At 32.1% G+C, this 14,093-nt stretch overlaps 1 protein-coding gene across 1 annotated transcript; it reads right to left on the bottom strand.

The window, feature by feature from the left end:
* Window positions 1–5,574: 5,574 nt before the first annotated feature.
* Window positions 5,575–8,123, bottom strand: LOC131003362 (endo-1,4-beta-xylanase 5-like). The gene is made up of 8 exons (XM_057929879.1): window positions 7,987–8,123; window positions 7,853–7,899; window positions 7,517–7,742; window positions 7,272–7,435; window positions 7,096–7,194; window positions 6,816–7,018; window positions 6,143–6,728; window positions 5,575–6,027 (listed from the first exon to the last, which is right to left on the bottom strand). The coding sequence occupies exons 1-8, from the start codon at window positions 8,030–8,032 to the stop codon at window positions 5,671–5,673; spliced, it is 1,728 nt and encodes a 575-aa protein (XP_057785862.1). The 5' UTR covers window positions 8,033–8,123; the 3' UTR covers window positions 5,575–5,670.
* Window positions 8,124–14,093: the final 5,970 nt, after the last annotated feature.

Here is a 14,093-nt window from a genome sequence, read left to right as displayed (position 1 = left end):
GAATTTATTAGTGGTTTATGAGTATTGTTTGGTTATTTGATGTTTAAGTATTTTAATTTTGTCATATATATTGATATTATAAAACAGGGAATTAAATATATTTATAATTTTTTTTTATTTTGTCATATAGAATAGACAACAGATATTACTTGTTGTCTATCATTATATAGACAACATACACTAATTGTTTGTTGTCTATAACCAGTAGGTATGTTGTCTATATTATTAAAGACAACATATAATATGTGTTGTCTATTACCTTTCGTCTATTGTCTATGTTTAAATAGACAACATATAAAATCTGTTGTCTATGAGCACCCCAGAATAGACAACACGGATCTCAACAACAAAGGTTTCCCATATAGACAACATATAAAATCTGTTGTCTATGTGCTAAATTCTTGTAGTGCATCTACATGCTCAGCTTCGAAATGATTTGGTGGAGCACCTTTGGGCACGTTTCGGACCTCTAGGGCCAGAGAGTTAATTTTTAGGAATTGTTTTTATTTTATTAAAGTTTTATGTAATATTTAGGATTTTATAATTAATGCAATTTAAATTTGAAATAAATTGTGTTATTTAAATTTGAGCAATTAAATTTAAATGAAAAGCATAAAAATCAAAACTAAAAAAATCAAGTAGGCTATCAAGTAACCCCAATGCAGCACTACTTACTCAATGTGGTCCCCCACTATCAAGTAGGCTATAAAGTAAGCCCATTGTGTATGCTCTTACCAGCAAAGCTATGATCGGAATCATGGAATTTGTTTTTGCTGTAGCCATGCTTATAAGATTTTTTTATTCTTTTTTTCAATTTTTGTTTCTTTGATGAAATATTATTTCGTTTTGCTTACAACGCAACATATTAAGACTTTATTAAATAATACGAGTCGAAACCTACATATAATTACCTACTATTTATCATCATAAATACACACTTTGTTCAGTAAAAGTTAATTAATAGGTTAACTTATAAAATAGAATAAATATTACTTTAAATCTTAAAGGAGGCGTTTCATTTGATTCACATCATATTCTCCATAAAATTTATACTCTCTGCGTCCACGAAAGAACTTCCTATCTTTCTTTTTTGGGACGTCCACAAAAAAACTTCCTTCCTATTTTTGGACTATACCCCACCACTTATAATTACTTACTTTTCACTTTTTCACAACTCTCAATATTAATTATAACACTTTTTCACCACTCTCAATACACTCAACAACTTTTTCTCTACTTTCAATACACTTAACAACTTTTTTCTTAAAACCCGTATCACTCACTCCCAGGAAGTTCTTTCATGGACGGAGGGAGTATATTTTTTCTAAAATCTTCAATCTCACATTCTTCTTTTATAAAACTTCATCAAATACAAGTTTATACGAAATGATACTTCTATTATATCAACTAAATTTTGACCTTTAATTGGCAAAAATAATTTTGTCACATCAAATTAAATTAATTTAAATTATGACACAAAATAATTTCCCTCGAATTTCAACGGGTTACACCACTAGTTAACTTTGTACCTATTCGTAGCGTTTTCCTATTTTTGGAAAACCATAATGCAGAGGTTAAATTAAATACGTAATGTGACACCTAACCAACCCTATGATCAAATATTCACATCAACTAATTTCTCGTTTCTAGTTATGGGAATTATTTTATAGTAAGTTTCTTTCAATCGCTGAGATGGTTATAATTACTTTATCTTATTTGTTAGAATTTTTATTCGATAATTTATTAACATGCCGCAAGCGCACGAGTGCTATTTGTGTATAACAATAAGCAGGATCGTATTTCATAGAGATTGATTCCTAATGATTATTGCTTTAAATAATTATTTTCTATCTGAATAACAAAAAATAAGGTATGATTTTTAACAATTAAAATAAATAAATAAAAAATGAATAAAATCACTCAAGTAGGAAGAAAGAAAACTATGAAGAATAAATATCTCAGAGCTATGGTTTCAACGGATTCAAAAAAATTAGACAAATTCAATTCAATAATCAATGACATGTTCTTCCTAAGACAATCTCAAAATTAGTCTATACAACCGTGGATTACATGCAAAGCTACCATTCCCAGATCATATATACTTAAACATATAACTCTTAGAAGTTCCTAGGATTAAAGTCCTCACACAAGTCTCAAGTTCCTTTGACTAATATTATATAAAGGTGAATTTTTTTTATTTTTTTAGATTTTAGGTTCTTTATTGAGTAATTGATATGGATTATTTTATTTTTAAAAAAGTAATAATTTGTATCTTTTAGTATTTTGATTACTTTTAATATTTATATATATTTATTTAATATGTCGCTTAATTTCGATATTCGCCGTGCATTGCACGGATGGGGTACTAGTTATGTTATATGCAGTATTGTCCCACTTTCAATTTCATATAAATCATTTGTAAATAATTGCGCTATATATATAGCTAGAGAAAATACAATCATTCATATTTCAATAATTTTTATTAATAAAATAATAAAATGATAAAGACAAAATGGGAGATCTCAATATATTCCTTGGAAACAACTTTGCCAAAGCGAAACAGCCAAGGCGTAAACGTTACTTGATCCTCCTTGGCAAGAGTTGTGAGTTCTTAAGTCTTCAACAATTGTATAGTAGCAATCTTCACTAATCTTTTTACTGAGTATCACATCACAACAAATGCCTTTGAGAGGGAAAGTGCCTGTACACACTTTAAATAAAAGTTGAGACTTGCATTCTGGCCGCCAATACTTGTAGCATCCTTTCAAGTCCTTAATCGGCCAACTTTCCCACGCTTCTATTTCTTGTGATACACTTAGCATTACCACCACCAAAATTATGATTTGCATCACAATATTTGATTTTGGTGTACTCATGCTTATATATTATGATCTTTTTCTTCTTTTTCCAATCTTTGTCTTTGATGTAATATTACTTCGTTTTGCATCTATAAATACAACTCAACTCATTAAGACTTTATTAATTGATGATACGAGTCGAAACCTACATAAGTATTTATCATCATCATCATAAATTCACACATTGTTCATTAAAAGTCAATAAATAGGTTAATAAAAGCTATATATTCTTGAATTTTGTTAAACCAACGTGATACCATATTACCCTATTTAATAAAAAAATATATTTAATCTTTTCATTTATTATATATTAAAATATATATTTATTTATTATACTGTTGTGTACTGTTATGGATTTATTAATTTTCCCTTGTCATTTCTATTTGTAAATATTAAATGTGATCGTAAAATATTTATTACATAAAAAGTCAATTAAATATCTAGGTATAAAATTGTATTTTCTGTTTTTTGCTTTTAATTCACCAACGCACCTAAAAAATATCACCTAATAAACCAATATGCGCTCAACTAAACCATCAAACACACAAAATCCCCACAACTAAGCAACAAATATATATGACACGCCAAGAGGCAAAAATGCATGTTTATCAATTTTCTATCACTTTATTTATTCTACGCATGTAATTTTTGTTAACAAAATATAAATAATATTTCAAAGAAGAACAATATACTATTATTTTATTAGATTCATATCACTGCAGGTCTAGCAGTGATGGTGGGTCTGTTTTTGTCAACAACAACAATAACAAAAGAAAAGAAAGAAAGAAAGACAGTTATGCTAGGTATATGCGCCCTAGAATTAATGCCATGACTTAGTGGTTAGTGTTTCTTTTTATCAATTAATAATAAAATAAATGAATTTAAAAATCGTATCACAGTGAACTCGAACCCAAAAATATTTGATGTTAGGCATTAAGCATCCTATCACTAGACCGCCATTAGGCACACTATAGTTTCTTTCTTATTAATTTCCTTGTATCTTGTACGTAGTATATCGAGTCAACTAATGAAAAAGAGAACAAGTTTTCGATTAATGCATGGCTTCTTAATTAATATTTTCTCTAGAGCAATTGATCAACCAAAATATCATTAATTTCTAGATCAAGTAATTATATCATATGTTATAAGTTAACCTATTTATTAACTTGTAATGAACATAATATGAATTTAAGATGATGATAAATACTTATTTAATTTATGTAGGTTTCGAGTCCTACAATTTAACAAAGTCTTAATAATTTGGGTTGTATTTATAGAAGCAAAACGAAGTAATATTTCATCAAAAAGACAAGGATTGAAAAGAAAAAAGAAAAATCATATCAGCATGACTACACCAAAATCAAATACGGTGATGTGGATTATAGCTTTGGTGGTAATGCTAATTGTATCAAAGAAAATTGAGGCGTTTGAAAGTTGGCCGATTAAAGACCTGAAAAGATGCTACAAAAATTGGCGGCCGGAATGCAAGTCTCGACTTTTGGATGACATATGCACAAGACCTGTGCCTTCTCTAAAGGGCGTCTGTTGCGATGTGATACTTAATAAAAAGATCAGTGAAGATTGCTACTATACAATTGTTGAAGACTTGAGAACTCATAGCCCTTGCCAAGAAGACTCAACTAGTATGATTTATGCCACGGCTTCTGCGATTTGGCACAATTGTTTCAAAGGAATATATTGAGATTTTCCATCTTCTACGATTCCACCTTTACATTTTATTATTTCATTAATAAAAAAATGATTGTACTAAGAATGATTGTGTTTTCTGCAAGGACCAATGGTGAATTATAGCACAATCTTTTACCAATAATTTAACATGTCAAAAAGAACATTGCAGTCACTAATATGTTTTAAATAAAAGTATCCAAATATGCCATTAATTAGTAATATATAATCACAATTTTGAACAATTTTAGATACTAAATGATTCTTATTGTAATCAAACTTTAATAGACAATGCACACTTTAATAATAATAATAATAATAATAATAATAATAATAATAATAATAATAATAATAATAATAATAATAATAATAATAATAATAATTTATCATATTTTACAATTGTCCTTAAGTTTAATGCTATATAAGAAAACTATAACTGGCAAACAAAAAAAGTTTGTAAATCATTTTCATGTGTTCTGAATTTCTTTAATTCTCAAACGGATCTGATCGAGGGGAAGGTGTTTTGAGATAATTCAGAGAGCGCAGGGCTGCGAGTGCACAACAGGTATTCGAGGAAATGCTATGCGTTAACGGGCGAAACCCGTTTGTAATTTTCTTGTTGATAGAGCTTAGAATTCGATTACCAATAGTAGGTTTACTTTTGTGTCATTGTTTATTTTGGTAAATTTCCTTATTTCAACCTAGGTAACTCTGTAGATAGTTTAAATACAACCTGATTAATATTTTCAAAATAAAAGTATTGATGTTATAGTATTGAATTGACTATATATAATAAAAAGATGTTAAACAAATAACATGGCAAGTTGTTATAAGATTTAATAATATATGCATTCATCTTCTAGTATCAAAGAATTAATGTAATGTTAGAAATTTATTATATTTAATATTAAAATTTTGTGGTACTTTAAGGCCACCGAAACTGATTAGGCAAAGGTTACTGTGACAAGGATTGATTAAATCGCATGAAATAAATAAATAAACAAATAAGGCCATTAAATTAAGACAATGCCATTTGATTTAAGAAACTAGAACATCATTTTCCTGCTAATGAAAAGTCTTGAAGTTAATGGGAAGCAAATTAAGTTAGTAATACAATATATTCACATCATGGAGTCTTGAACTTAACGACCGTCACATCTCCGTGAGGCACAAGATTAAAGCTCAGTGGAGCGGGAGGTTGAGCTCCGTCAGGGAGAGTAACGGTGGCCTCGTATTCCCCGTGGAAGAGCGAAGCTTCAAAGGTGCCACTGCCGTCAGTTTTCCCATTAGTATCCGGCACCGTGATGAACTTGCTCATGAACTTGTCGATGGCGTCGCCGGCCGGCAAGCTATTGTAGTTGGTGTCGGTCCAACACATGTCGAAGCACTGGCTGTTATTGGAGCCCACGGCCCCCCACACTAGAATGCCTTTGACGTAGGGGTGCGCGTGAAGCTCGTGCAGCAGCGGTTCCACATATTGAACCTGCCCAAAGTAATACAAATAATTAGAAACATAGTGTTAAGGAACTAAAAACGAAAATTTAGTGATCCTAATCATTTCATTTGCATCAAACGTTGAGGAAAAAAAGAAAAATTACCAGCCACGGGTTTTTTATTGCATTAACACCAAACTCCGTGATCCAAATGCGCAATCCGGTGGCATGAAGCATATCAATCGACGCCCGGATGAAGGGGAAATTCGGCTCAAGATTGAAATGGCCCTGGAGGCCGATCCCTAGAGGGCCACGGTAGCCTTCTTTCCTGAGCTGGTCGATCTTCTCAAGATACTGCCACGGGTTGGCTTTGGATTGGATACTGCAGTCCTCAATGACATTGAATTCATTGAGGAAGGGGATGGGATGGGGGTCGAGCTGCCGTAGTAGCCTGAAGGCGTCGGTCCCGTTGTTGGTGAGGTCGCTGAACAAGCTGTAGTGCATGTTCTCGTTGATGACATCCCAGTGGATGAATTGCCCCTTGTACTTGTTCACCACCGACTTCACTCTCTGCAGGACAGCCTCACGCTGCTCGACCGGCGACAGCGTTCCCAGCCACGACGGCTCGTAGTCGGGATCATCCCACAGGATGTTGTGGCCCCGGAGCGTGATCCGATGCTTTTTCGCGAACTTCAGCATCGCATCCGGGACCGTGTAGTTGACCACACCCCGGGTGATTTCGGTGGCCCCCCTGAATATTTGAGTTTACACAAAGAAAACAACATTGTGTTAGTGTGAGATAGAACTAATAAGAAAACAACAGTGTGTAATTAATTACCATTTGAGCTCGTTTTCGAAAACGGAATATTTGAATCGCTTCTCCAAGAACCATCTCTGGTATGCTTGGTTATCCACGATCAACCCGTTCATGTCGCAGCCGAAGGGGAAATGAGGCTCGTGTTGTTTGATCAACACAGTCGCATCTGCCACTGGATTTTCCAATGGATCTACAACTTCAAATCTCACTTTCCCCTTGCGCACCTGCACATCATCATACCATATTATATCATCATATCATCTCATAGATAAGTAAATTCCACATTAATTATTAATTATACCTTTTCGAGGCTCTGAGCTTGGTGGCTAGTCCACTCTTCTTGAGTGAACGGCTGCACCGAGACGCTATCAACCCACATATCAAATCCAGTGACGTTGGTCTAGACACACGAAGAAAATAAGTTAATAGTGAGAGATAGAGAGACTATAGAGAAATCGAAGAGAGAGAGATCGAGACCTCAAAATGGAGCTCAGCCGTTTCAGTAACGTTGACATGGAAGCCACCTTTGAGCATGGTCCAGCAGCCGGCTTTTGCCGTAATCCAGTTAGCGGTTTGGTTGCCGGTGCTCGTTACTATCTTAACTTGCACCGGCACTTCTCCCACGCTAACTTGGAACCATGCTGCAAATTAATGTTCATTAGTATTCTTTTTCAATTAATAAATTAGTGATAGCAACAAAAAGTAACTAATTAATGAACTACCTGAAACGGTGTACAGTATGTCTCTGTCAACGTTGAAGGCCTGAGAAAGGCCGTCGGAGCGTGGCGTGTGAATGTTGGAAACGACGGCGTAGCTATTGCCGTACGCCGACTTGGCAGTAGCTATTGTAGCGTTTCCAACTGCCGCCCATCCCGTAAGTTCGTCGTTGAATTCTGAATTCACGGCGATTCCTCCATAGTATTGCGGCGGCTTGGGCTTCGCCACACACTGACAATATTTCATTCATTTTTTTAATTGCGATTGCGAGTAATGGAAGAAGATCATGCATGTAAAGGAACAGATTGGTAGTAACAAAATGCATTAAGTTAGCTATTTACCCCAAGTGTGTATGAGTAATCATAGGGCACCGCATACACTTCAAAACCTGACCAACAACAAAAATTAAAATAGATGTCAGTTTATATATATGATCAGGAAAAACACAAAGAGAGAGAGAGAGAATAATATGTACCAAAGAATAGAGAGAATAGAGTGAAAACAGTGATCAGAAAAGCCATTTTGGACGATCGAAGTTCAATTTCTTCTTCGGCGGAATCTCAAGGCAAGAGAGAGAGAGAGAGAGAGAGAGAGAGCTTGAGGATTGTGTTTAAGAAAACTTGAAGGGGTGAGGTTGAATATGCTAAGAATGAGGCCTCTTTATAGAAAGGGAAGGCTGAAACATTTCACATATACGTGTCTGTTAAAGAGAGAGAGAGAGATCATAAGAATGAAGAAGATGGAGTCGGTGTGTGTGTGAGAGAGAGAGAGAGAGAAGGAGTTTGTGTGGTGCAAATCAAAGTGATTGATGAGCAGTCTCGTCCTTCCCAATTTAATTTTGCTCTGTGCTCGCCTCCACAAAGGAATGAAGGAGACTGTTTCTTCAAGTTTCAAGTCGTGTTTGTTTACATTTACATTTTATATTTTATATCTGATATTAAATTTTATTTATTCAGGTATTTAAGTGTTTCCTTACATTTACAAATTATTTTATTTTGTCCAGATTCGGAATCAATGTGGCAAGACAAGTGTGACTCTTAGTTGACGGTGATATTCTAGAAAATAAAAAATTAAAAAAAATTGATGATACGAATATTGTTAAAGTTGGTAGGAGATAATATTAGAGGTTGATTCTGAAAAAGAAAAAAAAATGAAAGGCTTTGTTTCTTATTTCTTAGTGCATTGAATATTCTTTACAATATGAAGCAATTTGGACTACATTTTGCTCTATGGCTGCAGTGCAAGAACAATATGTCTTTTTTGATGTTTATAAACATTAAAAAAAACAAAATGCATATTGTAATCTTGTATTTGTTGAAAAATCTAGTACTATTTGTTATTGAGAAATTAGTACATATATGTTCATAAAGAATGTTCTGGCTCATATTTTTCATACATGATTTTTGGCATCCAAGCTATCTAGATTATGTCTTTCTTTATATGACTTAAAAAAAAATCCCATAACTAGAAACTAGAAATAATTAAATTGATGTGAATGTTTGATCATAGAGTTGGTTAGGTGTCACATTAAGTATCTAATTTAACCCATCCATTATGCTTACCAAAAATAGGAAAATGCTAAGAATATGTTCAAAGTAAGCCGGTTCTTCAATTGAAGCACAAGAAATCTTTAGATTTAATCTCTTATTTATACAAACTTGTACAGATAAAATGTTTAATAAATTATTTAACATGTCGTAAATTATTAATATACTATTACTATAAAAGGGTATTATTTCATACAAATTTTGTTAAGCTTTTATCATATTTCTCATTAGTACGTAATTCATTTAATAAGAAAAATTTTGCAATTTTCCAAAATTCATAATTTGATTTTATAATTAAAATTCATAGTATTTGTTTAATAATCTTATAAAAAATAACATCATTTTAGAATCCCCAAGAAATTACAATGTTAATAATGCATTAACATTAATTCAAACCAGACGATTATGTGTCATTATTCTTATTAGTATCTCTTCTTGAGATGATTTTTCATTTTTGTGATGTGACTTTTAACCGTAGCATTTAATTAAAATTTTTACTCTCTCTAAAATGTGTGTATGTGTGGTGCGAATCAGAGTGATTGATGAATAATTCTCGTCCTTCCCCTTCCCATTTTAATTTTGCTGTGTCTGTTGTGCTCGCCTCTAAAATTAAGTGTGAAGTCTTTGTTCGTTTACATTTACATTTTATATATTTTTCTGATATTAAATTTTATTTATCTAGGGGCTTAAGTGTTAAGTGTTTGTTCACATTTGCATAAAATTTTGTTTTATCGAGATTCGGAATAAATATGGCAAGTAGAAACTGATACAACAGAAAATAAAAGATGAAAAAAATAGATACGAAGATCCGATTAAATACTAGTAGCTTGTTAAAGTTGGTAGGAGAAATTAGAGGTTCATTCTGGAGAAAATTGAAAGGCTTTATTTCTCAGTGCCTCGAATATTCTTTACAATACATCGAGATAGATTTTGATATGAAGCAATTTGGAAACTAGGTTTTGCTTTATGGTTGCAGTGCAAGAACAATTATACTCCCTTCGTCCACGTACGATACCGTTTCCACATTGTGGACAGCGCGGGTTTTAAGAAAAATGGTGAATAATAGTGGATATTGTAGTGAGTGGAGTTTGTGGACCCTACTTCTATAAATGGAAGTGGAAACGATATCGCGGACGGACCGAAATGACAAATGTGGAAACGATATCGCGGATAAGGGAGTATGTCTTTTTATATGTTTATAAACATAAAAAAAGACATTGATTTAAGAAAAATCTAGCATGAATAAAATTGAGCCACTCTCCCGTGCAACCAGTTGCACTGGTTTCTGGATCTTCAAATGTCATTTGTATGTTGAAGTAGTGTCATTCGAAAATGTTCAAGTGTCATTTCTCGAATAAAGTAGGAGTCAGAGGGTTTTTTAAGACAATAATTTAGGTTAATTTGGAAATTAGGACAATAACTTTCGGACTTGTAAAAATATGACACTGATTAATAAGCATTGCACCCGCAAGACATTTATAGGCCAATTATCGAATTTTGAGACTTTTTCGCACAGACCAAGCACATGACAACCCGCACGGAGGGGTTGATTATGTGGCAAGCACGTCATTTTTACGGCTCCATATGAAATGTCATGTGCTTGGTCCATGCGGGAAAGTTCGAAAAATCGACAATTGGCCGAGAAATGTCCTGCGAGTGCAACACTTATTAATTAGTGTCTTATTTTTACAAGTCCGAAAGTTATTGTCCTAATTTTCAAATCAACCTAAGCCACTGTCCTAAAAAACCCTCCGACTCAATAAAGTAGTGTCATTCTGAAAACCAATTACACGGTGCAATCGGTTGCACATGAGTATTTGTGAATAAAATTTAATGTTATAAAAATGTAGTATATATATGTTGAGAAATCTAGCTAGTATCATTATTGAGAAATTAGTATATACGTTCATGAAGATTTGTTCTGGCTCAGATTTTTATAACATACATATGCATGGCATCCTAACTATAGAATTATATGACATTCGTTAAAGTCACTTATCAAAAAATTCCCATATCTAGAAACGATGAATGAATAGATATGTGAATGTTTGATCATCGGGTGGTTAGGTGTCACATTCAGTATTTAATTTAACCCATCCATTATAGCTTTCCAAAAATAGGAAAATGCTAAGAATAGATACAACTTTGGCCGGTTCTCAATTGAATTGCTCAAGAAATCTTTAGATTACATCTCTTATTTGTATAAACTTATACATATAAAATGTTTAATAAATTATTTAGCATGTCGTAAATTATTAATATACTATTATTATAAAAGTGTATTATTTTAAATTTTTTGTTAAGCTTTATCATATTTCTCATTAGTACGTATTTCATTTAATAAGACAATTTTTAAAATTTTCCCAAAAATTATAATTTGATTTTATAATTACAATTCATAGTATTTATTTAATAGTTAGAAATAACATCATTAATTTTCGAACCCCCAAGAAATTACAATTTTATAATTAATTAATAATGCATTAACATTAATTCAAATTAACCAGACACAAATTATGAATCAACATTAAACCTAAAACAATGTCTTGCGTGCTATTATTCTTATGAGTATCCTCTTCATTGTGAGATAATTTCAAAGAATCTTTGTGATGTGACTTTTAACCGTAGCATTTAATTAAAAAAAATCACAGTCTCCAAACCTTAAATATAGAAATTTTCGATCAATGTCAAACACCATGTATTGTATTTATGTTACCTTCCAATTTTCAATGCAAGCATGTGAAATGTTTTCCTATTTCAGTCTACCCATCCTGATGTGTTTTTCATTATATATGAAGAATTAAACTATCGTGTGGGATTATTTTTTGAAGAATACACTAATTTTGACTCAATTTTGGTGTTAGATAAATTTATAAAATGTTTCTACAATAATTCCCGTAACAAAATACACTTTTGTGCAATTTTTTACTATTTTTTTTACTTGGGGGAGTTGGGGAGGGGGAACAGTGGGGTTTGAACCCGAGACCTCACTGTTCACACACAGAAGGTCGCACCGCTTGCACCCTTGGGGACTGCAATTTTTTACTATTAGGAAAACTGTATCACGTGTTTTTTTTTTTTTTTGTTTTTGGTTCAGCACGTCAATAAAATTGGTGTCATGCATTATGCACTAGCTATAGAGTCAATCAATGAAATAGCAAAGCAAACTTTATTTTCTTAATTACCATAACTTCTGTTCGAATACTTTATTTGGTCTCACTACATGCTATATATACCATGTCTAGATTATAACAAATTAAGCAAAAAAGGGAACCTAAAAAAACTAATAATAACAATGTGTGAATTTATGATGATGATAAATACTTGTGTAGGTTACGACTCATATCATTTAATAAAGTCTTAATAAGTTGAGTTATATTTATAGATGCGGGACGAAGTAATATCATCAAAGAAACGAAGATTGGAAAAAGAATAAAAGAAAAAGATCATATAAGCATGAGTACACCAAAATCAAATATTGTGATGCAGATCATAATTTTGGTGGTGGTGATACTAAGTGTATCACAAGAAATTGAGGCGTGGGAAAGTTGGCCAGTTAAGGACTTAAAAGGATGCTACAAGTATTGGCGGCCAGAATGCAAGGCTCAACTTTTGGATAAAGTATGCAGAGGCAATTTCCCTCGAAAAGGCGTTTGTTGTGATGTGATACTTAGCAAGAAGATTAGTGGAGATTGTTATTATACAATTGTTGAAGACTTAAGAATCCATAACACTTGCGAAGGAGGATCAAGTAACGTTTACAACATTGCTGGTGTGCTTTGGCAAAGTTGTTTCCAAGGAATATATTGAGATCTCTCCCATTTCGTCTTTACATTTTATTATTTTTATTAATAAATTTGTTGAAATATGAATGATATCATTTACGAAAGATTTATATAAAATTGAGAGTGGCACAGTACTCCGTATAACATGATATGCATTCATCTACTAATATCAAAGATTGTAACGCTAGAAAATTTATTTTAATCTGTGCTACTGGAGGCACTGAAATTACTATGAAAAAGATTGATTTAATCGCATAGATATACAACATCATTTAGCCGGTAAATACTCGAACTTTTCTCATTTTCTAGTTTTGCATCTCAATTTTCAAATTTGCCTATAAATACTTGAATTTTGTATTTTTTATAATTTTGCACCCGACGAATTTTTATCCCCAAATCGTTGATGACATGGCAGCCAAAATGACATCCCAAATCCTGCAATTACATGTTCTAGATCCCAAATTAACAACAAACTAATCTACTTCATTATGCATTTCAAACTTCTCTCTCAATTCAGTAGTTATGTCATTAACGATTTGGGGGCAAAAATTCGCCCGGTGCAAAATATATATATATATATATATATATATATATATATATATATATATATACAAAATTCAAGTATTTATCGGCAGAGTTTAAAATTGAAGTGCAAAATCAAAAGATGGGAAAAATTTGAGTATTTACAGGCCAATATACATAATTATAAAATTAAATTATTGGCAGGATCTCCAAAAATTACTATATATGTTATAAATTAGAGTGCAAGAAAATTAAGGGGCCACATCGCTTAGCCGTTAACACGAAGTTAATGAATATGATTCTTTCATTGCATTGATAGAAGAATAATTTATATATTCCTTTGAAATAGAATCACTAAAATGGAAAAGCAATAATTTCACGAATCGACCCATAACCACCTTTTTACATTTACAAAAACAGCTGGTCTCTGATGCGACCGTCGCAAGGGACGAATCCATAAAATTTTTATTGTGATGGCATAAAATATAAACATATTATAAATATAAAATACGTTTAAAAAAATACTATATAACAATTCAAATCTATTAGAATTAAAATTTACTAATTTTTATTGACTGAATGCAATCAAATTATAAATTATTCATTTATCTCTCATCTAACCGGGTAGACGATTCTTTATGATATTCATGACAGAAAACACTCTTTTAAATTAAGTATATATTTATTGAAGATTAAAAATTAATTTAAAGATTTACTTATTTATTATA

This window comes from Salvia miltiorrhiza, unplaced genomic scaffold (genome assembly GCF_028751815.1).
Source record: "Salvia miltiorrhiza cultivar Shanhuang (shh) unplaced genomic scaffold, IMPLAD_Smil_shh original_scaffold_209, whole genome shotgun sequence".
NCBI classification, from domain to species: domain Eukaryota; kingdom Viridiplantae; phylum Streptophyta; class Magnoliopsida; order Lamiales; family Lamiaceae; genus Salvia; species Salvia miltiorrhiza.
Note: the sequence above shows the minus strand (reverse complement) of the source record. Positions and strands in the feature narration are given on the sequence as shown.

Coding starts and splice junctions, on each gene's coding strand:
- LOC131003362 (XM_057929879.1), bottom strand. CDS start 8,032: ATGGCTTTTCTGATCACTGTTTTCACTCTATTCTCTCTATTCTTTG. Junction 7,436..7,516: donor CATACTGTACACCGTTTCAG/GTAGTTCATTAA, acceptor ATTAATTTGCAG/CATGGTTCCAAGTTAGCGTG. Junction 7,195..7,271: donor CGGCTGAGCTCCATTTTGAG/GTCTCGATCTCT, acceptor TCGTGTGTCTAG/ACCAACGTCACTGGATTTGA.